The 25,587-nt window shown below is 39.0% G+C and overlaps 1 protein-coding gene across 1 annotated transcript; it reads right to left on the bottom strand.

The window, feature by feature from the left end:
* Positions 1 to 1,523: 1,523 nt before the first annotated feature.
* ZDHHC22 (zinc finger DHHC-type palmitoyltransferase 22) lies at positions 1,524 to 25,230 on the bottom strand. The gene is made up of 2 exons (XM_070733874.1): positions 24,666 to 25,230; positions 1,524 to 1,789 (listed from the first exon to the last, which is right to left on the bottom strand). Exons 1-2 carry the CDS (start codon positions 25,228 to 25,230, stop codon positions 1,524 to 1,526), a joined length of 831 nt encoding a protein of 276 aa, XP_070589975.1.
* Between the last annotated feature and the right edge of the window lie 357 nt (positions 25,231 to 25,587).

Here is a 25,587-nt window from a genome sequence, read left to right as displayed (position 1 = left end):
CCAACAAAAACGGAGCTCGGGAGAGTCTTGGGAGCCCATTTTCACTGGCAGAGGCACCGCATATTGGTCCTTCGCAGACTGACTGCTGTAGAGATTTGAAAGGAAGGGAATGTATCTCCTCTCCTGGGAGGGCATATGATCAGGCTATTAAATGCCCTTTCTGCATATTGGAGCAGAGGTAGTTAGAGGGACAAATACTGTAATTGCTTTCCATTTCAGAACATAAGCAAATGCTACTTGTTTTCCCAGATCGTGTGTGTATGTGTGATTTTGTGTGTGTGTGTGTGTAACATAAAAACACAGAAGATTGATGGCAGAAAAAGACCTCATTGTCTATCTGCCCTTATACTATTTCCTGTATTTTATCTTAGGATGGATACATGTTTATCCCAGCCTTCTTTAAATTCAGTTAATATGGAACATGTCTGCTGGAAGTTTGTTCCAAGCATCTACTACTCTTTCAGTAAAATAATATTTTCTCACGTTGCTTCTGATCTTTCCCCCAACTAACCTCAGATTGTGCCTCCTTGTTCTTGTGTTCACTTTCCTATTAAAAACACTTCCCTCCCTTAAATAAGGGAACCTTATTTAACTCTTTAACATATTTAAGGGGGCGTACATAAGTGCACTGGTGTGCCTTTCGTCCCCTGTCCAATTGTCTTTCCTTTCTTTCACCTATCATATATATTCTGTTCCTTGCAGATATCCTCTCCTCTAAGTTCACTTTTACCCTTATATATATTACTACATGTCTATTTTTCTTCCTATGTATTTGTGTATTGGACAAATGAATAAAATAACAATAAATAAATAAATAAACAAATAAACAAATAAATAAATAAATAAATAAATGTTTCGATCATGTCCCCCCTTTCCCTTCTGTCCTCCAGACTATACAGATTGAGTTCATTAAGTCTTTCATTAAGTGTGTGTGTGTTTTTGTGAGTGTGCATTTCCTTCTGCTTTTAACAGTTTAACCAGCCCGATTGCCCAGCGTTTGGGGCAGGGGAAGGAGCTTCTTTCTTAATTAGGGTCATTTTAAGCCACCAAAACCTTCAGCTAACTTCCCGGGCAAATCTCCCGGGAACCTATGTTTGTGCTTACAGCCTGTTCACATGACAGTACAGGCTACTGTAAAGAAGCTGAAGAAGAAGGTTGCTCCTCCTCTTCCTCCTCCTCCCCCAATTAAGCCCAACAGTCATGGTGGGAGGAAACCCAGCCATCCGGGCGAGGTGGAGGAGAGAACTGGCTTCTCAAGGGAGGGTTTGCTCAAAGTCTTTAGCAACCCCGAGATGACTGCCATTGCGTCCATTGTACTAGAGGTGGTCGGTCCTGCTTCTTTCAAATCACAGAATTTGCCCCATGGCCTCAATAGTTGCCTTTTTTTTCTGATACATTGCAAGGCTGCAAGGTGGGGAAAGGAAAATATATCCCAAGAGCTGCATTCCACTACAGCAAATATGTGCACACAGGCACGTGTGTGCGTACACCTTCGCACGTTGCCAAGTGTTATAAGGGAGCTGTCACTTCTCCTTCTGCTGCTGATAGTCCCTTCCCACACTGAGCACGGGAATCAGCAGTCCAAGCAGCCATCTCTTCCCAAAGACCTCCTCCAGATTCTTCTTCCACGACTGGCCTTTGGCTGCCGTCCCCTTCCGCAGCTGGTACCGCGTTTGCCCTCGCAGGATTAGAAGCATTTGGTGGCAGCAGAAGCCGGCACAGGCAAGTCCAATCCCCAACCAGAGGTACAGCATGAGGATGACAAACATTTCTGAGCTTAGAAGAGCTCCTGCAAAGGCCAATGAGAAAAAAAGAAAGAAAGAAAGAAAGAAAGAAAGAAAGAAAAAAAAATCAGTTATTTTACAAATTATTATTTTTTTTGCACTGCAGACATTCAGCCAGGAATTGTCAAGTCGATAGTGTCTAACTATATGGGTATGTATTGTGTATCAATATTCTCTTATCTATTCCTCACAAAATGTGTGGGATCACAACTTCCCGTCAGCATTGCTATTAGTCATTCTGAGTGAAGGTGGATGGCAATTTTAATCCAACACCTTATCCTTGGGTCTGTTTATTAGTGGTCAGAGACCAAATAAAAGCACATGAATGTATGCACACTTTAAATAATCATAAACTGTTGATGTTTATTATAATTTTATTATTTCAAAAATGTAAAAATATTTACAAGTATCATTTTATTGTTTTTTTTATTGTTTTATTGTTTTTATTTGTTTTCAAAGGTTAGTTCTGGCTGTCATTATTATGTTCAGGGATTGAATCTGCAAAATAAACACACACAGTTTAATTATTGGCTGTTTACAATTATTTAAAATTAGTTAAAATGCAGTGAAAAAAGCAATAAAATGATATTTGTAAATATTTTTTCCATTTTTGAAATAATAAAATTATAATAAATACCAAGTTTACAATTATTTAAAATGTGTATACATTTTTTTGGGACACCCTTTATATGGGTATGTATTGTATATTCCCTTATCTATTCCCAGTGAAGGGTTACCAAAAGTTTTACTACCACACTATGGGCGTGGCTTATGCAGGATGCCCTGCATTTTCTTTCAACATCTTTTAGTGCAAATTGGGTGCTCTGAGGTGGAGCTCCATTTTTGCTATCCCACTATGTTCCCCCGTGTCCGGGCAGTAGCCCACCCCTGTCTATTCCTCACAAAATGTGTTGAATCACAACTTCCAGTCAGCATTGCTATTAGTCATTCTGAGTGAAGGTGGATGGCAATTTTAATGCAACACTTTAGCCTTGTGTTTGTTTATTAGTGGTCAGAGACCAAATAACAGCATATGAATGAGAATCAGACAAAAAATGGAATGGAATTGACTTAGAACATTGAAGATAGAATAATAGTTGGAAGAGACCTTAGAGATCTTCTGGTCTGCCCCACTGCTTGGGCAGGAAATGCTATACTATTTGAGACAAATGGTTATCCGGTCTCTTCTTAAAAGTCTCCAGTAATAGACCACCTACAACTTCTAAATGCAAGCTATTCTTAGCTCTATGTTGCTTTTCTCTCTGGTTAGTTCCCAACCATTGTTTCTTGTCTTGCCTTCTGGTGCTTTGGAAAATAGTTTGAAACCACCACCACCCTCAATCTTTCTAGGAGTCCACAGTCCTAAACCAATACGTAAATGGAAGAATGGAAAAGCATTCAATGTTAAGTGCTGAGAGGAAAGATCAGTACTGTACAGTACTTATTTTGCCCTCTCCTTCTGGGTCCAATAGAAACAAGGAACCTGCTGGACAATCAGAGCAAGGCAGACTATGCAGGGATGTTCAGAGGCACTCAGTCACTGCTGGTTTGCACTGCATAGCTTTATAGAATAGAATAGAATAGAATTTTTATTGGCCAAGTGTGATTGGACACACAAGGAATTTGTCTTGGTGCATATGCTCTCAACGTACATAAAATAAAATATACATTTGTCAAGAATCATGTGGTACAACACTTAATGATTGTCATAGGGGTCAAATAAGCAATGAAGAAGCAATATTAATAAAAAATCTTAGGGTATACGCAACAAGTTACAGTCATACAGTCAACATGGGAGGAAATGGGTGATAGGAATTATGAGAAAAACTAGTAGAATAGAAGTGCAGATTTAGTAGAAAGTCTGACAGTGTTGAGGGAATTATTTGTTTAGTAGAGTGATGGCGTTCGGGGAAAAACTGTTCTTGTGTCTAGTTGTCTTGGTGTGCAGTGCTCTGTAGCGACGTTTTGAGGGTAGGAGTTGAAACAATTCGTGTCCAGGATGTGAGGGGTCAGTAAATATTTTACCCGCCCTCTTTTTGACTCGTGCAGTATACAGGTCCTCAATGGAAGGCAGATTGGCAGCAATTGTTTTTTCTGCAATTCTGATTATCCTCTGAAGTCTGTGTCGGTCCTGTTGGGTTGCAGTACCAAACCAGACAGTTATAGAGGTGCAGATGACAGACTCAATGATTCCTCTGTAGAACTGAATCAGCAGCTCCTTGGGCAGTTTGAGCTTCCTGATAGCTAGTTATAACTAGCTACTGATCGCTAGTTACAGCAGTAATGGGCAGCCAAAAATTATACTGCCACACTGTGGGTGTGGCTTATTTTGTGTGTGTGGCTTGATGGGCATGTGACTGGGTAGGAGTGGTTTGCCGGCCATGTGACCAGGTGGGAGTGGCTTGAACGATCATCATTATTCAAGTGAACTGTTAAATCCTCGACTTCCAACCTCACCAGTGTTGCTCGCTGGGGTGACAATTTGCTTCACGTTTCCTGTGCTCTCCTTCCTGGGTCACTCCCTGCCTCAGGATGGGTAGCTAGGAGAATGGGTGCCGATCAGATGTTGAGAAAAGATGGGGGAGGAAATGGGCCCCCTGCAGCTCCTGCCGGTGCTGGCCTCCCTGCCACTTTCCGAGGAGGAGGGTGGGAGGGTGGGATGGTCAGCTGGAGCTGGGCACACAGCTTCATTTATGTTGTGAGCCGCCCCGAGTCCTCGGAGAGGGGTGGCATACAAATCCAGTAAATAAATAAATAAATAAATTTCCACTGGTGGAACCGTGTTCCACCCCGTCCTGCCTGCTGCCCACCCCTGCATCACAGTGAGCACAGTTTAAAATGTATTCTATTCATCATCTAGGTGGGGAGAAAAATGTAAAATTAAAGCTAAATTTTTGAGAGTGAGTTACATCAGACTCAACACTGGGAGATGGTGAGTTCTAGTCCTACCTTAGGCCCAAAACAACCTGGATGACTTTAGGTTAGCCCTTTGAAGAAGCCAATGGCAAACCACTTTTGATAACCACTCTGACAACTGGGTCCAATTGAATAGAAGAAAAACAAGGTTGTAATTATATAAGCACCCTGCGAGGGAAAAGCTCTACAAAACATAATTCATAAATACATATCTTAAACCTCAATGGAACTAACTTAAAGACATATTTGCATAAGATTTTACTATAAACATTTTATTTTCCAGAACTCTCTTAATTACAACTTAATTAGAGTAATTTTCAACATAACCAGTTGATTCAGGTAAATATAATTTATTTTCAATCACAACTCATGTAAAAAAAATAGGAGAGGACTGTTGAATCTTTCATAGTTCCGCCTGCTGAATTTCTTTTTCTGTACAATTAAGATGTAGAAATCTAATAGAAAATAATGTACAGTATATTCCTCTAAAACCCTTGGTAGTTTCTGAGATTGGTTATTTGCTTACATACCGGACTAATACTACAATATGATCAGTGCAAGTGCTCTGTTTATATATACAGTAATAGCTTGCCCTGCCAATATTGGTGGGAGTATAGTTTTTCTCCTTGTTACTTCTTCCTTGATTATGATATTGTTTTCTGCTTGATTGTTTGCCTGGTGTTAATCCCTGCTAATCTTGGTGTTGCCTGGTCTTTTTGTTTCCTTTTAAAAATTGCCTCTTTTGAATGGTGTGTACATAATCCCTACTCATCTGAGTGTTGCCTGTTGGATAGGATGTGTTTTGATCTCTTTATTTCCTACTTAGCTTTTTTATTCTCTTTTGAATGCTGTGTACATGTGGTTAAATCCAGATAAGCAGGGATTAGCACCTAGCAAACAATCAAGCAGAAACCAATATTCTAATCAAGAAAATACCAAAGAGAAAACCATCTTCACACTCACCAGCACTGATAATATTACCTAGTCAGGTACATCCATGTTTCGAGAACACCTAAGACTTTATAGTTAGATTTTTTTCCCCTTCAAACTTGGCTACCCTAGGTTACCTATTTACAGTATCATATTTTACTGTGAACAGTCCTGTATTTAACTTTGTCTTCTTTTAAAACAACTGCCTGTCTAAATGGGCATTAATAAAAAAAGAGAATCACAAGAAAGAGAATTTAAAATTGTTTTTGGGGGGGCTTAGCAGCTGGACAGCAGATTCAGCAAAGAAATTCTTCCATCACAGTTTAATATTGATACTTACTTAGTTTGTCTCGTAGTAATGATTTCTACATTTGCACGTATAATAAAATTCACAACATTCTTCGCTCTTAATATCCTGACATTTTAAAGCGATAGGTTTCTTTCTTTTTTGCATTTCTTTCTTTCCTCCTTCTCCTAAAGGATCTTTTGATTGGGTAAATAAAGGGGAGAATACCAAATTTACAGATTTTTCTACGCACACCCTGTAATCTCTAGAAAGAAAGAATTAAATAGAAACTTGTGGATTATGACTTGTTACAAGAAGCGTTATCCCCTACAAAGCAATCAGGAGATTTTCGATGTTGCTGCATTTAATTCCTCATTTTGGGACTCAGCTAAGTTGCTAGATATGCTAAGCTTTGACAGTTTGAGGCTGAGATATTAACTCTGCTATAGAGACACATGAGCTGGACTGGCGAGCAGAAGCAGTTGGGTCTGGAGACATTTTGCACATTGATACTGAATTCTATGTAAGCAGCAATAAAGATACAATAGAAATAGATGTTTTCTGCTTGCTTTCATCGTGAAAGCCTGTGCTTCGGCATCCTTTCTAAGGTCTTGCAATAGCTGCATTTCTAATCACTACTACAACTATTACAGCCATTCCAATTCTGATTCCATGCTGATGCCCCATAACTTCTTCTTGCTGCACCTTATTTACTATATGTATGCTCTTTTTCCCCCCTTTCGCAATGAATTAGCTCTTCTTTCAGCTTTCAAGGCTTCTGGAGATGTCCCCTATGGACTATTCTCCTGCACAGAGGTTTAAAAGGGAAACTTCAAAGTGAAAGTTTTAATTAAGAAGTTGAATTCATTCCATCCAGATTTGAACAGTGATCAAAGTTTCTTGTACCACTATCCAGTGTTCCCTCTAATTTTTGGGGAGGGTGGGCAGAAAAGTATAGTGTCTGAGCGGCACAGAAATAATGAATAAATAAACAAACAAACAAACAAATAAAAAACCCACCCTGTTTTGCCTCAGAGAATTTCAAAATAAAATACTGTACTGTGTGTCTATAACAGTGAGCTCATAATAGGGCAACTCTATCAATATCAAAATGCCACTTAAATAGTTGAGCTAGTTTCAAACTAGATTTTGATTTACTTTCTCTCTTCCTTACTCCCATTCTTTTTCTTTCTCTTTTCCTTCCTCTCTTTTTTCTATCTGTTTCTCTCTCTTCCTCTCTCTCTCCTTCCCTCTCACTCTTTCCCTCTCGGCTTCTGGGCAGGTTTGGAAAACTCTGAGTTGATGATGATTTTTAAGTGAGCGATTGCTCACTGCTCAGCTTAGAGGGAACTATGACTATAACTCTTCATTAATTTAGCAGCGTTTGGAGTGCTGTTTTGTGAATCGTCATTTGTTTTATCTAAATTGTACTTTGTTGTATTTTATATTTTAAAGTCATTTAAATCCTCCCCCCTTGCAATGAGTTTTTCTGACCTATATCCCCAAAATCTTTTCACAAAATCATGTTTCTGCTATGTGAGAAAGTCATTAAACATTACCTAATCTGTCTATAGCTTTATAAGGTTTCTGAGCACAGCTCAGAATCTGTTAAACCCAATGAAACTCTGAACAGGAGGCAATCTGATATTCAGATTTTTGATATTTTTGGCCAAAGCAAAACTGGGCAACTTTTTATCTCCCACCTTAAATAGAGCAGGCTGAGAAAAGAAAAAGCCAAAGCCGAAATCTCTGCGCAAAAACATTTTTTCCTCGAACTTCTTATAGTTTACACAGCTTGCACAGATCTTCATAGAGTTAGAAACATAATTTCATATCCATTCGTTCATGCAAACCTCATAATATTCTCAGCGCTCTGAAAACAAAGGATCCCAGAAGGGGAAAACAATACATTTTCTGGCATATAACCCAGAGCTTTGTTAGAGGGTGCTATCTCAGATTAGGTTGCTGAGAACACACATTTTGCATTTCACAAGTTATTTTGCTAAGCTACTTGGCAGCCTGGAGGCTTTATCCATGCAGATAGAACATTAGGTCACAATAGAGTTTTCTCAGCAGCAATGAATATCAAAAGTTGACTCAGGTACACTCTGAAAATGCTCTAATCCTTTCACTCAAATTGTCTTTTTTGTTTGTTTGTTTGATTTTTGCTGATCTGAACTAACACTGCTGGTAGGGAAATACATTGTGGTTGGGGTACAAACAGACCAGACATAATCAAAATGTCTTTTTTTCCAGACCACATCAAGTCCTGAATATATTTGCTTTGATCAAGGAACGTATGCATCTTTCTGAAAGGCATGTAGGCAACAGATCTGATACTTCTATTACAGTAAATAGGGCGAGCACTGTGCAAGAGGAAATCTCTTTGTACGTGGAAGTTTCCATATCAGTTTAAAACAAAGACTGGGTTAAAATCTGTGCAACCAGAACAGCTATTTGACTAGAATAATACAAGGGTCGCCCAGAAAGTAATGCACCACATTTTTTTTCTTCAACAATTATTTATTGAACACAATGAAACTTACACACAAGAAAGAATAATGTTTCTTCTACACTCCCTATTTTTCCACGTAATCTCCATCTCATTCTATGGCCTTCCTCCAGCGAGACACAAGGGCGTGTATGCCCTGTCAGTACCACTCCTTGTTCTGGTCACGAAGCCATTTCTGCCGAACCATCTTCTAATTGCTTCACTCTCTGTGCCCAGCGACTAACCATTCTTCTGTCAACTGCAGGTTCTCCACAAACTGAATACAAACATTTGTGAATGTTCCCAACAGTTTCTTTCTCCGCGGTGAGAAATTCAATGACGACACGCTGCTTGTAATGTACTGTACATCACTTACAGACGCCATTTTGAAACACTGCTGCAACTACGCTATCTGTCTGAAGAAATGCAAAATTTACACATGCACTCCTGACAATTGAAATAATATCTAAATTTTCGCATTGGTACCATTAATGTAGGCTGAGGAGGAAAAAATGGTGTACTACTTCTCGTATGTAAAAAAAATTAGCATACAGGTCATGCTTGCTTAATGGCCATTCACTCAACAACCATTTCAGTGATGAAGTCATGGTAACACTGAACAAATGAAAGCTGTGGCCAATCCTCCAAGTTACAGTAGCTGCAAAATGCCTATGGTGATATGATCAAAAATTGGACACTTGGCAACTGGCCTGCCTTAGCCACAGAGTACACTTTAACTCCTCCCACTCACCTATCTGTCCTTCTATACCTGCCCTTTTGACTGCCTGGTACTTTTATACCTGCCCTTTTGGCTGTACCATTTTATTTAATTGATTAAGATTTTTCTCTTATTTTACTGGTATTGTTTGAAATAAGTATAATAGTTTGGGAAGTATATTCATTCTGATCGTTGAAATTCTACCAATTAATGATATTTATAATTTGGTCCAATTTTCCAAAACTTTTTGTACTTGCTGAAGCAGTTTATTATAGTTTTCTTCCTTTATGGTGGTACATGTTGCTGTCAGCCATATTCCCAGATGTATATACTGTATATATATATATATTTGCTGTTAAAATCTCCCATTTGTTCCCTCAATTCGGCCAAATTTTTTTTGGTGAGATTTTTGGTCAACATTTTTGTTTTTTCTTTATTTATTTTCAATCCTGCTATACTATCGAATTGTCCTATTTCCTTTTGTAATACTTGTCCATCTTCTAGTGGGCCTTCTACAATGAACATTACATCATCAGCAAATATTTGCATTTGGTATTCCTCCTTTTTTAACTTTAACGCCTCTTATGTCCTGATTATTTCTAATTTGTAATAGTAATACTTCCATTGAGAGTATATACAATAATGGGGAAGAGGACATCCCTGTCTCACCTCTTTCATTATATTAATGCATTTTGTTTGCTCTCTATTTAATATTATTGTTCTGTCCTAGTGTCGAGGCCCCCAAATAAGATGCACACCACCAGATTTAATTATCCGTGCCACCTAATTTCTATAATTTTTTTCCGTTTTATTTCCACAATACTCCACGAGACAGTTTGTGCAATGGTATAGTAATTGAAATATAGTCATCCAATGTAATTCAAATGGTTAATGGGCATTTGAGCCTGTGCCTCTTCTGTCCTACTTCAAGCCTGAACCTCTATCCTCCTATCACTTGTTCATTTAATAAAGAAATTTGTTCAGCCAATAAAATTAACAACAGTGATTTGAAACGTGGGCTTTTAAAAATACAAGGTACACCCTGTCTTGAATAGATGTTCACTGGAATGAAGCTTGATGAAGTATTCTTCCTAACTTATGAATATTAAAAGCCCCACATTCTTTCATTCTGGCAAGCACGCCATTTACAAAGACTGTGTATCTTTGGTTAAGTAGGATTTTAATTTGATATTTTTGTCCTTGGTTGTATGAATCTAATAAAAATCTCATTTAAGGACACTGGATATAAAGGGATCAATGGAATGAAATGAGTTATTTCCAAAGCTCCTACTGACTAACGATAATAAATTGTCACTTAAAAGTAAAGATAAAAGTTTACTCCGCATAGTCTTGTCTGACTCCAGGGCAGTGTTTCCCAACCTTGGCCACTTGAAGATATTTGGACTTCAACTCCCAGAATTCCCCAGCCAGCAAATGCTGGCTGGGGAATTCTGGGAGTTGAAGTCCAGATACCTTCAAGTGGCCAAGGTTGGGAAACACTGCTCTAGGAGCCGATGCTCATCTCCATTTCTAAATTGAGGGAGCCAGCATTGTCTGAAGACAGTTCTGTGGTCATGTGGTCAGCATGACTATATGCCAAGGTCCACAGAACACAGTTACCTTCCCACCAAAGTGATACCTATTAATTCGTATTTGCATGATTTCAAACTGATAGGTGGGCAGGAGATGGAGTTAGTAACAGGAGCTTAGCCCATTGCACAGCACTTCGGACTTAGGTCCCACAGAGTTGGCCTTCTCCGGGTCCCATTGACTAAACAATGTCATTTGGCGGGACCCAGGGGAAGAGTCTTCTCTCTGGCGGCTCTGACCCTCTGGAACCAACTCCCCCCAGAGATCAGAGTTGCCCCCACCCTCCTTGCCTTTTGTAAGCTCCTTAAAACCCACCTCTGTCGTCAGGCATGGGGGAATTGAGATATTCCCTTCCCCCATGGCTTATAAAATTTATGCATGGTATGTCTGTAGGTATGATTGGTTTCTTAAATTGGGGATTTTTTTACATTACTTTTAGTATTAGATTTGTTCATATTGTCTTTTTGCTGTTGTTAGCCGCCCCGAGTCTACAGAGAGGGGTGGCATACAAATCTAATTAATAAAATAAATAAATAAATAAATATATAAATAAAAACTATCAACTTTCTAGCTGACAAACTCAGCATCTTCGGAGAGGGGCGGCATACAAATCTAATAAATTATTATTATTATCTTTAACCACTGAGCCATCAAACCATCACTTCTTTATTATTTTCCTTTCTTTTAATCTTCCTGATTATAAAAAACCAACATATGCTCATCCATCAACCATGGCTAAGTGGCATTCCATGCTACCTGTGGTCCTTGAAGAATATCATGGCAGGACAGACAGCAATTTTGGCCCAAACAGCAGTGGGAAAGGCAACCTCAAGGATCCCATTTTGCCTACTAAGTCAAATAAATACTCCGCTCTGCCTTCTATTGACTGTTTTCCTGGGTCCAGAGAGTACCACATTTTGGCCAATCAAACAAAGTATGACCACAATTGATCACAACATTTTCCAGATCGTTACTCTGCTGTCACCATGAAGATCTCATTCTCTCCTTCCCTTTGGTATCTCTCCTTTTAAAGCCAAGCTCAACATCCCCCCTTCTTTCTCATTAATATCAATCCCTCCAAGAAACACATTTTCTGAAAATCTTAATAATATACAGCAAGCAAATCAAAAAGGCGATTCCAGGTGTTTTTCCTTATTTGTGATACCTTATATGGGTTAGATAAGAATGTGATGTTTAAAAAAGTAAGCCAGGGTGAAGTTTAGAGAAAATTAATTATAGCTGCCTTGAATTCCTAAAGGAACAACTGGATATGAATCTAATAAATTATTAAATAACCATAGTATAGGGTCCCTGATGACTTTCTCTATTAAATGGCACCATAGTGATATAAAAATAGGGAAGCCTGGCAGGCAAGTGTGTTAAGACTTTGATTTGCAGATTTACCAGGCTGAAATAAGTAGAAAAGTCTCTTTACCTTTAAACATATTTTAGTTTATATTTATGTGCTTTAAGCACCCTTAAGATAACATGGATTTTTAAATATATATATATATATATATATATATATATATATATATATATATATATATATATATATTATTTTTAAAAAAAATTAATGCACAATACAAAACTGAAATCAAAAACAGGTATAAACACATTTGGGGGAAAAAGAAAAAGAAAAATACAAAAAAAGAAAAGCAAGAAGAAATTTAGAATAACAAAAGTAAAATAAAGTAACAATTGTAATTCGATAAAAGAAAATCATTATGAGAAATTATTAAAAGATATCCAGAATGACTTAGCAAGATGGTCCAAACTACAAATATCACTATTAGGTAGAATATCTGTTATTAAAATGAATGTACTTCCAAAAGTTCTTTATTTATTCCAAACTGCCCCAATAAGAAATGAACAAAAGATAAGAGGGATTTTTGTTCTCCTGTGTAGAACTTCATGCAATGTTAAAAGTTTCCTATAATTCCTCATGAAACTTATAATGATCAAGTAGAGTACATGCAATTCCTTCAGGGGTTTCTAAAAGGTCCTTTGTAATATTACAATATTATCCAGCCAAAGAAGAGATTGTCAAGAGAATGTCAGAAAGAAAGGTCAGAATCAGGCTAATTTAAATTCCTACCTATAAAGGTTGAACTATCAGCAGTCTCACTTTCCTCTATGGGCAGAAAACACTCTAGAAATGAATATGTAGACTAATTTTTTACTTGTCTATGGAGATTCTCAGTCATCCAGGTCATAGTGATCCCAGAGGTGATTTTTCAAGAGGCAACTGGACTTTTGGGTTTATACTTTGAAGACTCTTCACTTCTCATCCAAGAAGCTTCTTCAGCTTTTTTTTTCAGAACTGAAGAAGCTCCCTGGATAAAAAGCAAAACATCCTCAAAGAAAAACCAGAAAGTCCAATTGCCTCTTGAAAAAGCACCTTTGGGAATACCTTTTTACTTGTATCGTTTTGGGTACAAGTGGCAACCAGGCACATTTCAATTTCCATGATCTATCTATAAAAGCTATTTCTTCAACATCACCAATTTCTGTTATTTATCAGATTGATCTTACAGGAATAGAAAGTGAAGAGTTATGGTGGATGAGATCAAAGTTGATTATGAAATTCAAAGTGTTGGTTCTGACCTATAAAGCCTTACATGACATTGGACCAGATTGATTGCGGGACTGCCTCCTGCTGCAGGAGTGACAGCAGCTGGTGAGCTTCCACAGAGTCTTCTTCCTTCTCCAGGTCCCATCAACTAGAAACATAGAAACATAGAAGTCTGACAGCAGAAAAAGACCTCATGGTCCATCTAGTCTGCCCTTATACTATTTCCTGTATTTTATCTTACAATGGATATATGTTTATCCCAGGCATGTTTAAATTCGGTTACTGTGGATTTACCAACCACGTCTGCTGGAAGTTTGTTCCAAGGATCTACTACTCTTTCAGTAAAATAATATTTTCTCATGTTGCCTTTGATCTTTCCCCCAACTAACTTCAGATTGTGTCCCCTTGTTCTTGTGTTCACTTTCCTATTAAAAACACTTCCCTCCTGAACCCTATTTAACCCTTTAACATATTTAAATGTTTCGATCATGTCCCCCCTTTTCCTTCTGTCTTCCAGACTATACAGATTGAGTTCATTAAGTCTTTCCTGATACATCTTATGCTTAAGACCTTCCACTATTCTTGTAGCCCGTCTTTAGACCCGTTCAATTTGGTCAATATCTTTTTGTAGGTGAGGTCTCCAGAACTGAACACAGTATTCCAAATGTGGTCTCACCAGTGCTCTATATAAGGGGATCATACTGTTCTATTGGAAATGGCCATGTGATATTTCCTTGAATAAAAAAAAATCCTTGAAACTCTGATTATTGGATTGGCTGAGAAACCTGATTTGAGTGTCTGAACTTCAGCAGCAGCACAGCCATGTCCCTTTTTCGCGGCTTTCTTCATGTTTGAAGGCCTGCGGTGACACTGGCCCAAGGAACAGATTAAGGTGTGGCGTTCAGGTGGAACAAAGTTGCTAGACAATGTTGCTTGGCAGGACCTAGGGGAAGAGCCTTCTCTGTGGGGGCTCCGGCCCTCTGGAATCAGCTCTCCCCAGAGATCCGCACTGCCCTCACCCTCCTTGCCTTCCATAAGAGTCTCAAGACTCATTTATGTCACCATTAGACCTAGCCACCTGGCCAAACGAATGTAGTGTATGTTTGTTGCGTGAATGGCATTGACTGAATTTTAATACTATTGGGGTTTTAAATTAACTGTTTGAAATTAATTGGATTATGATGCTGCATTGTTTTTATATGTTGCCGCCCCGAGTCCTCGGAGAGGGGTGACATATACATAATCCAATTAAAAAGAAAGAAAGAAAGAAGGAAGGAAGGAAAGATAGAAAGTTAAAGCATTTCCAGTTTTCCTTTTTTTTAATGCATTGGACTGTAGTCCAGCAAACCTCTTTGAGTCTCTGGAGAGGGGCGGCATACAAATCTAATTAATAATAATAATAATAATAATAATAATAATAATAATAATAATAAAGACCTATCCAGAGGAAACCCGGCATGCAGCAAAAATTGATGCTTGGCATGAAGCTCTTGACCTGTTAGTGTACTTGTGCTCTGTGTTTAGTATTCTGGGATAAAATACCTCATTAAGTGACCAAGCATTTCTATCAGTCATTGATGGAATTAGGTAAGAACGAATTTCCACCAATTTCCACTAGTGTGGAAAAGCACATCCTTCTGTCCGTCTACTGACGCACATCAAGTTCCATCAAGCCCTTTAGTTCCAGTATACTCATGAGGCCCAAGAGAATCCCACTTTTCATGGTAGGAAATAGCTTTCATTAACTGTGACAGCTGTAACGGTGGCAGCTGGCTCCTTCAAAATACTTCTATAAACATGACATCAATGTAACATTTTTGTAAAAAAAAAACAGTCTTGTCAGATTGCATCATGAACAGTTAAGAAAAAAGCAAAGAATAGTCATGTATAATTAGTCTCCTGGAAGATGGATTTGCAGTAGCACATAAGGGATTTTAAGAAAAATACTGTGTTTCCCCCAAAATAAGGCCTCTCCTGAAAATACCATTTCCTCTGGTTAAGGTTAGGGAGACAGAGCTGGAAATCAGGTGAGATGGCAAGAGGAGCCCCCTATCTTGCTCCACGAGCCCCAAAATAATAAGACCTTCCCCAAAATAAGACCAAGTGCTTATTTCGAGGTTCGAAAAATATAAGGCAGGCTCTTATTTTTGGGAAACAGTAGCATCAATTGGATTCCTGAGCTATCCACTTTCATGCTCAGGTTTGGTTGGCAATGTGTAGGCATACTTTCTTCCCAAAAACTGGAATCTTCATATGGGATCATGATTTTTAATCTTCAGCAGCAGGGAAGTCATTTGCTTTGCTACCTCCCCTAAGTACAGTATAAATCTTCTCTACTCCGTTTACTGAAAAATGCATGCAGCTATTTAATCTTGTTGAAGTAAGCAAATAAACAGATTAATTTTTAAACTGATGACTCATTCTGAGTAAAGTTTATAAAATCTTGATATGGTGTGGTCTGCACAGCTTCCCTACACTTTAATACCTGAATATACAGTGATACCTCATCTTACAAACGCCTCATCATACAAACTTTTCGAGATACAAACCCGGGGTTTAATATTTTTTTGCCTCTTCTTACAAACTATTTTCACCTTACGAACCTGCCCCGCCTCCGGACTTCCATTGCCAGCGAAGCACCTGTTTTTGTCTGGAGGTGGGGTTTCCCAGTGAGGGGAGCCTCAGTGAAATCGCAGCATCGCAAAAACACAGGTCTGGTGGTGGGGTTTCAAGGACTTTGTGTTTTTGTGATGCTGCAATTTCACTGATGCTCCCTTTGCTGGGAAACCCCACCTCCAGACTTCCGTTGCCAACAAAGCGCTCGTTTTTGCAATGCTGGGATTCCCCTGCAGCATCACAAAAACACAGAAGTCCGGAGGTGGGGTTTCCCATGGAGGGGAGCCTCAGGGGAATCCCCTCAGCAGCGCAAAAACGGGCACTTCGGCTGGCAAAAGGAGTGAATTTTGGGCTTGCACACATTAATCGTTTTTCCATTGATTCCTATGGGAAACATTGTTTCGTCTTACAAACCTTTCACCTTAAGAACCTCGTCCCGGAACCAATTAAGTTCGTAAGATGAGGTATCACTGTAATTTTCTTTCAGATGGATACGGGGCAATTTCATGATGATCATAGCAAGTGTTGCTAACAATAGTGTTGGAAATGCCAACTCATGATGATGTCTTTGTATTCCATTCCAGCTTTGAAATCCATTCTTGGCTAACCAATTTCTAACTCAGCTCTCCTCAGTTTTATGCCCTGCAGTTGAGCTGGACTTCAACTCCTACTACTGCAATCTGCAAACATGGAAATCGTATTTTAGCACATAAGGGCTGTAGGCATTCAGTTGGAAAAAGCTGCTGACATTTTTCTAATTTTAATTTTCACTTGTTTCAGCTCAGTTATTAATTATACCATAAATGCATAAACATTGTTGTGGTTAGCTCTGGCCCAGCTCCTGCCCCAAGGACTGTAGATGTGGGGGAGACATCCACATGCTGCAGGCCTGTTTTGCTCCCGGTGGAATCTGCTGATGAAGGCTCCTCTGACCAAGAAGACATGAGTGACAGGGAGGAGGAGAGTGTGGCAGACAGCTCAGAAGGAGATCAATTATCTAGCTCCTCCTTGGATTCAGAACAAGAGTTAATGAAACAGCCACGCATGCGGAGAGCAATGCATAGGCAACAACAACTGAGAGATTATTATCAAAGAAAATGAGTCCACCTGTGGTTGGGTGGGGCTGTGGTAATTAGTGAGGCTGCTATAAAGAGCAGCCTGTAGGTTTGGCCATTGTGGAGGATTATCTAATCGTTGTGTTTCGTGACTGCTTTACTGACTTTGACCTTTTGTGTGCTGATTTTTCCCTGCTTTGAAACTAAACCAGAGCAAAGTGTGTTTCACTTTGTGAAAGAAGAAGGACTGTGAATTACCTCACAGCTGCAAGCTAAGTATCACAGAACTGATAAGGGACTTGTACAAATTACCAGTTTGTTTGGAGATGAGTGCTCTTTGCTATACCAAAACAGGGCTTAGGTTAAGTGATTTTTCATTATAAAGAACATTGTTTTGAATTTTCAAACGTGTGTGTGTCTGAAATTTGTACCTGTGAATTTTTGGGAGGAGTCTACCAGAGAGCCCGACAGAGCAAACATAAGGGAGGACTATTATTCCTTTCGTTGGATCTAGGTAGTAGAGTGCAGCCTCTCAAGACGTTGCTATTCCTACTATGAAAATGGTCTGTATTACTGTTCCTAGGATTTGTCTACATAGGGAGAAAACCCTGAAAAATGTGGGCCCTTTTCATAGATTCAAGCATTTTCAAGACTTTTTTTCTGATCAAGTCAAGCTTGGAGCTATAACTCGTGAAAAGTATCTAGTATGTACTGATAAGGCAACAATTTATACTGCTCAAAAAATAAAGGGAACACTCAAAAAACACATCCTAGATCTGAATGAATGAAATATTCTCATTGAATACTTTGTTCTGTACAAAGTTGAAAGTGTTCTGTATTACACATGCACAACAGCATATGAAATTGTTTGTCAGTGTTGCTTCCTAAGTGGACAGTTTTATTTCACAGAAGTTTGATTTAGTTGGAGTTATATTGTGTTGTTTAAGTGTTCCCTTTATTTTTTTTGAGCAGTGTATATGGAATTGTGGCTGAAGATGAACAACATGAAGTCACATGCTAGATTGGATGGTGGAGTGGAATCTCAGTAAGGTGGGTGGCCAGATAAATACATTATTAACATATTATTATGTTAATAACAATAATAATGATTCTACTATAACAACAACAGACCAGAGATGCTATCTGCACTGAATCCATATCATTCTCATTTGGTTCTGTTATAACCTGATTGGCTTATCACTCCCTGAAAGAGCAGGTTCATGGTTTCTGTGACTTCCTAAACTCTTAGCTACAGCTAAATAGGCTATTGCTGAAGGTCATGATTAGGATGGTCTGTATCAATTGTAGCCCAACCTAAAGCAGGAGGCATGGGTAGCAATTACTCATGTTCTTATCAACTCTCTGTTAGATTACAGCAATGTACCTTGAAGACTATCTAGAATAAGCAATTGGTTTAGAATGCAGCAGCCTATTCTTTGGTGACTGAGAGTCACTAGAATGATATTAAACCAATGTTTTGGGTGTTACAGTTGTCAATAGGCTTCCAAGGGTAAATTGAAATATTTGTTTTCTCTTATAAAGAATTATATGGTTTGTATTTTAATATCTTCAGGATTGCATGAATCATGCAGGGTCAAACATCTAGTGAATGCTTGCTTTCCTTCTAAGGATATTAAATATCAGGAAAAAGAAATATAAATATTTTTCTGCATGTGCTCAATCTCTGTGGGAACTGCCATTCCATGGATTGTGAATGGCACTTTCTACGCCTTTTGAAAGCTACTCAAAAGATAATTGCTTCCATCAACATTCAGTCTGTGATGTCACTTACAGTGGAGAATTAAACCAATTTGTATTTTATTACAACGGAAGATAAAATTACATGCTTTCCAGATTTTTGTAAGAATATAAACAGCCAACAGCCCAATTGGAACTAATGCCGTACAAATACTGTAATAAATGATGACACAATTACATATATTTCTGCATCAGGATAATTCATGTCTCAAATATCGGAGAGAAGGTGCTGTGAAAGAAAGGAGAAACTTTCTAGTGACAGCATAATTTGGTTCTCTTCCCTTGTCAAAGCTCTTCCTGTCATTAGATTCTCGGGGAAGCTACATCATTATTTTAATTAAAGCAGATCCTATAATCTTGCAAGTGTCAAAAAGCACGCCGAAGCTCATAATATGACTAATGCAAGCAGAGACAATGATAGTGCTATACCAATCTACCCTCAAGAGAGGTCTGATGAAGAAAGGAGAATCGCAAGCACTGTGATGATGATGATGATGATGATGATGATGATGATGATAATAATAATAATAATAATAATAATAATAATAATAATAATAAAACAATTAATCACATACTCAGCTGCTGCAAAAAGATTTCACAGACTGACTGCAAGCACAGACACGATGCTGTGGCACAGATGATCCACTGGAACTTGTGCCAGAACTACCATTTACCAGTGGCAAAGAACTGGTGGAATCATAAGCCCAAAAAAGTGGACAAAAATGAGAAAGCAAAACTACTGTGGGACTTCCAACTTCAGACTGACTGAATTTTGAAACATAATACACCAGACATCGTGATTGTGGAGAAAAGGAAAGTATGGCTCATCGATATTGCAATCCCAAGAGACAGCAAAATTGAGAAGCAGCTAGTGAAATTTGCAAAATTAAAAGATTTGAAAATTGAGCTGCAATGACTCTGGCAAAAGGCAATGAAAGTGGTCCCAGTGGTGCTTGACACATTGAGCACAGTGCCAAAGGATTTCAGCGGACATTTGAAAATCATTGGAATTGACAAAATTTCCATCTGTCAATTGCAAAAGATCGCTTTACTGGAATCGGCACACATAATTCACCGCTACATCACACACTCCTAGGTGCCTGGCTGATGATGAAATATCAAATCCAGCATAGTGATCTTGTTTGCTGTGTTGTATTGTTGAAATAATAATAATGATGATCATGATCGTGATGATGATGTTGATTGTGAAAAAGAAAAAAGTGTGGGTCATTGATGTTGCCATACCAGGTGACAGTCGAATTGATGAAAACCAACAAGAAAAACTTAGCTGATATCAGGATCTTAAAATCAAACTACAAGGTCTCTGGCATAAACCAGTACAGGTAGTTCCAATGGTAATCGGTACACTGGGTGTTGTGCCAAAAGACCTCAGCCAGCATTTAAAAGCAATTAACATTGACAAAATCACAACCTGTCAGTTGCAAAAGGCCACTGTACTTGGATCTGTGCACATCATACTAAAATACATCATACAGTCCTAGACACTTGGGAAGTTTTTGATTTGTGATATTGTGATATGAAATCCAGCATATAAATCTCATTTGCTGTGTTTACTGTTTTTTATGAAAATAATAATAATAATAATAATAATAATAATAATAACAACAACAACAACAACAACAGTAACAGTAACAATAACAGCAGCAGCAACAGCAACAGCAACAACAGTAACAGTAACAGCAGCAGCAACAGCAACAACAACAACAACAACAGAGTTAGAAGGGACCTTGGAAGTCTTCTAATCCAACCCCCTGCTTAGGCAGGAAATACACCACTTCAGACAAATCCAACATCTTTATAAAAATTTACAGTTTTGGAACATTCACAACTTCTGCAGGCAAGCTGTTCCATGGATTAATTGTTCTAACTGTCAAGAAATTTCTCCTTAGTTCTAAGTTGCTTCTCTCCTTTTTTAGTTTCCACCCATTGCTTCTTGTTCTACCTTCAGGTGCTTTGGAGAATAGTTGACCTCCTCTTCTTTGCGGCAACCCCTGAGATATCGGAACACTACTATCATGTCTCCCCTAATCCTTCTTTCATTAAACTAGACATACCCAATTCCTGCAACTGTTCTTCATATGTTTTAGCCTCCAATCCCCTAGTTATCTTTGTTGCTCTTCTCTGCACTCTTTCTAGAGTCTCAACATCCTTTTTACATTGTGATGACCAAAACTGAATGCAGTATTCCAAGTGAGGTCTTACCAAGGCCTTATAAAGTGGTATTAATACTTCACACGATTTTGATTTTATCCCTTTGTTAATGCAGCCTAGAATTGTTTTGGCTTTTTTGGCAGCTGCTGCACACTGCTGGCTCAGAAAATTACAGTTAAGAATAGCCATGTGCCCCATTTTGGCAGAAGATACCTGTATTCCTATTTGAAAGAATATATTTTAAAAGATGTCCAGACCAGTTCCAGTTTATAAACTCTTAAAGGGAGAACCAGAGATCTTGCAGTTACAAGACCAGAGGGGGCAGCATATAAATCCAATAAACAAATAAATAAATAATAGTTGTCCATTAACAACGTGCCTTGGCAATTGACTGAGCATGCACGCAATCCATCTGGCCATTAGGATAAGATGTATTTATATAATAGTCATAAGTTCTTAATTTGCCAGACTATATAAACTTGCATGATTTTTAAGCAAATGTATGATTATTTTGCCTTTAAAATGTGATGGATCATATCATAGTAAATGTTCTGTTTATTTTTTTTCTTCCACTGTGTAAGAATGAGTAGAGGGAAAACATCAGGAAAACTTGGCAAAAATGTTAATTTAAGAAACTGATCCATCTTCTTATTTTTTATTTTTTAAAAAACACCGTTTCTGATCTTCTTTGAGGAACAAGGAAATGGAACACCTCCCTTATGAAACCAGGTTGTAAAGCCTTGGTCTCTCCAACCTTGAAAGACTGCATTTAAAAGGTGACTTGATCAAAGTGTATAAAATCATGCATGGGATAGAAAAGGTGGATAGAGAAAAACTCTTTGCTCTATCACACAATACTAGAATGAGGGGGCACTCCCTAAAGCTCATAAGAAAGTGAGGACAAATAAAGGGAAATATTTATTCATCCAGAGGGTCATTGGTTTAAGGAATTCACTTCCAGAAGAGGTCGTGACAGCTGTCAGCCTGGATAGTTTCAAGGCAGGATTAGACAGATTCATGGATGCCAAGTGTATCAGTGGTTAATGAAACAGATGTCCAAGTGCCGTGGTTGAGTATGTTGGTTCAGACAGGCAGGATTCCCTTGGGTACCATTTGTTGGGGGTCAAGGGAAAGGGAAGGTTTTGCCTCCTCTTTCGGCTCAAGATCCCCATGGACAATTGGTGGGCCACTGTCTGACACAGAATGCTGGACTCGAGAGGCTTTGGCCCAATTCAGCATGGCTCTTCTTATGTTTTTATGTTCTAATGCATTTCATTATGTTGTATAATGCATTCCAGAGTTTACCAAAAGACATGAGTTAGCATGCTTATCAATGTTACATGGAATAGTATAAGGTTCCTACCTTGAACACAGAGTTAGATTAGAAAATCTCTGAGTGCTTTATAGCCCTATGATCATATGATTCAAATGTATAATTGGACCATTTTTGGTACAATTTACTCATAATAAAACAATAAAGAATCCTCATGAACACAGTCTAGATCAGTGATGGTGAACCCTTTTTTCCTTGGGTGCTGAAAAAGCAGGGGCATGCACTATTGTGCATGCGCGAGTTTCCACACCCATAATTCAATGCCTTGGGAGGGTGAAAACAGCTTTCCCTGCCCCCTTGAGGCCCTCTGGAAGTCTGTTTCCCAACTTCTGGTGGGCCCAGTAGGCTCGTGCCTTGCCCTCCCCAGGCTCAAATGCTTCCCTGGAGCCAGGGAGGGTAAAAACGCCCTCCCCCATCCCTCTGGAGGCTCTCTGAAAGCCAAAAAATGCCCTCCCAGAGCATCTGTGTGAGCCACAAATCAGCAGACCAGCACATATATGCACATTGGAGGTAATCTAGGGCAACAGCTTGTGTGCCAGCAGATATGGCTTCTTGTGCCACCTGTGGCACCATTGCCATAGGTTCGCCATCACTGGTCTAGATCAATCAGCCCATGGATATCATGTATAATCATGTTATTTCCTGCCATTCTTTGTAAGCCTTTCCTTTTTCCATCCGTCTGTAAGCTTTAGTAAAATATAGAAAGGTTATACGGTCAACAAATCCATCAAAAGAAAAAAAAATACCCAGTTATTTTCAGAACTGAACCATAATATATTATGCAAAGTATCCCTTTAGTTTTCATTATTTTCTGTGTTTTGATTCTTGGAATTTTCTATTAAGAGCAATGGTTGGAGGAACAAAATCTGGTATTGGCCATCAAGTTCAAAATTAAAATTTCTTTCATGTTAAAATAGCTGAAACAGTTGATATATACATGCTATGCAGATCAATCCTGTGCATGACTATTCAGAAGACTCATTCTCAAAAAGATTTAATCCTAACAATCAAGAAGAGGAACCAAATATTTATTTTATTTTATTAATTTTATTTGTTTGTTTTGTCAAGTATGAATTGGTGGTATACAAGGATATAATAGTATTTATATACATGATGCTAGTAAAAGAGAAACATTAGGACAGGGGACGGAAGGCACTCTGGTGTACTTATGCATGGCCCTTACTGACCTCTTAGGAATCGGGAGATTATTATTATTATTATTATTATTATTATTATTATTATTATTTTTATTGGATTTGTATGCCACCCCTCTCCGTAGTATATACCATTCTATATGTACCTCCTCAGAAATAAGTCTTACCAAGTAACTTAGTTGATGGGTCTTAAAGGGCTAGTGCAGGTTTATGCTTTTTATTCTTAATTTTTAATACATTTTATTCTGATCATGTGTAATGGGTATGTATGAACAGGGTGTTGCTAGATGTTTTGCTATTTGAGATAATACAATACAATGAGTCTTCACAACTCCTCAAGTACGTATTCTCCAACTTATATTAGTATCTGAAGTAAAAAAAAAATCACCTCTTATTCCTTTGTAATAAATATATAATAATAAAATAAAACGTGTTGCCACAAAGTGGCAGCTGCATGTTGCCTACTTGTACAACGATTCTCCCAATCACACTCTGAGGAACAAGTTCTCCTTGAAAGCTATTATATTGTTAATACTCTTGTCAACGTTTGAATGCTTGGTGGCTATCTTCCACCACCTTTCACACAAACAATTGAGTATACATGTGTTCTCTTCAAGGGGTTTCATAAAATCTAGGAAATCTCAGTGTTGGCTAAACTTTGTTACAAGGCAGTATTATAAAAAGCATGAGAAGATCTCTGAGGGATCAAACCTCATCCCATTAAAAATTCTGTTGCCATACAGGACAACCAGTGTCTATGGGAAACTCACAGCAGTACATGAGTACAATATCACCTCCTACACATATTCCCAACCAACTGGTATCAGGAGTTTACTCTGCTGAAACTGAAGGTAGCAAACAGCAATCAACCACCAGGAGAACCTACTAACATTCTTATTCGTCGGGAATGTGTCCTTCCCTTTTTAGCCATCCAAAGTGCTGACCATTGCTATAGCTGACTGGAACCATAATTAACATCTGAATTACGTCTTCTTTTCTCCATCCTGCACCTCTTGCCATTCAGCCTAATTATATGACTCTGAATGTTATCACTGTGAGAGAAATTGGTGGGAGGAAAAAGAAGCCAACATTGTCCTACTCCCTTATCATCCCGATGTGAATATTGGAGATGTCCCCCCACCTTTTACAAATCCTACATTTTTTAAAAAATAAATAAAAGAACCATGTCAATTTTCCATGTATTGTTAAAAAAACCACAACCCAACAACAACGAAACCCTAACCAATAAATTGTTGCAAGAGGAGAAAAAGGAGAGATGATACTCACCTGAGAAGAACTGGCTAATGGACTGAGGCAGAAGAGTTAGGAAAGCCAGGGGGCTGGCAAAGGAAGTTGAGAGTGCAGCAGAAATATAAGCCACCCCAGCCACCATGGAATGAAGGCAAGCCAAGGAGGTGTACAGACAGAACATGATGAAGTTCCGCATATTACTATTCCCAATGCAGTTCCCTGTGAAGAAACAGTGGTGGTCATGTCTCTGGGTGGTTCGGGCGCACAGTCTACAGAAGTGAGTGCCAGGCAGGGCTGAAGCAGGGGACCTGTTTCCATCTGGCCACTTGGCCACCCCTTTGGCTCCTCTAGCCAAATCTGGGCCCTTCCCCAGGTCTTCCTCGGGGGAGTTCTGTATGACCAGGATGTAGTTGCCCAAAGCATTAGCTGAGAGGTACAGAAAGAGAGCCCCATGCAGCAGAGCGGAGGAGAAAAGTGGGGTGGTGGAAGGGTCTTTGAACATGCTTGGAATGAAGAGGAAGAGCTGGAGGACGAAGGTCACTATGGAGATACAGAGGAAGTAGGCTGGAGCGACCACATTGAGAAACCTGAGCGCTAGCATTGTGGATTACATTCCTGCAGGGGAGAGCAAGAAGAGAACATGCATTACCACCAGCAGCCTCATCCCTCCACTTGCTCTTTCCCAGCCATGTCAGGCTCCACACCTCCTTTGCCAGTCCATTGTTGGGAAGGCAGCCCCCCCTCCCACAGGCTCGGATTCTCCTTCCCCTCTTGCTTGGAGGCAATCCCCTCTCCTCCTTGTCCTCTCCCACTTCCTGCTCAGTTGGGGTGCAGAGAGATTCCCTCCAAGGGAAGACGATTTCTCTGCTGTACCTCCGAGGTGCCACTGGAGCCTTGGAGATGATTACAGAGTTTGATGGGTAAGACTGGCTCTTCCTCTGTCCCTGCCTATTTTCCT

Source organism: Erythrolamprus reginae, chromosome 1 (assembly GCF_031021105.1).
Source record: "Erythrolamprus reginae isolate rEryReg1 chromosome 1, rEryReg1.hap1, whole genome shotgun sequence".
Classification (NCBI taxonomy): Eukaryota; Metazoa; Chordata; class Lepidosauria; order Squamata; family Dipsadidae; genus Erythrolamprus; species Erythrolamprus reginae.
Note: the sequence above shows the minus strand (reverse complement) of the source record. Positions and strands in the feature narration are given on the sequence as shown.

Excerpts from the sequence above, each read along its gene's own strand:
- ZDHHC22 (XM_070733874.1), bottom strand. The coding sequence starts at position 25,230 with ATGCTAGCGCTCAGGTTTCTCAATGTGGTCGCTCCAGCCTACTTCCTC. Across the intron at positions 1,790-24,665 it reads CATTAGCCAGTTCTTCTCAG|GAGCTCTTCTAAGCTCAGAA; the intron begins GTGAGTATCATC and ends TGGCCTTTGCAG.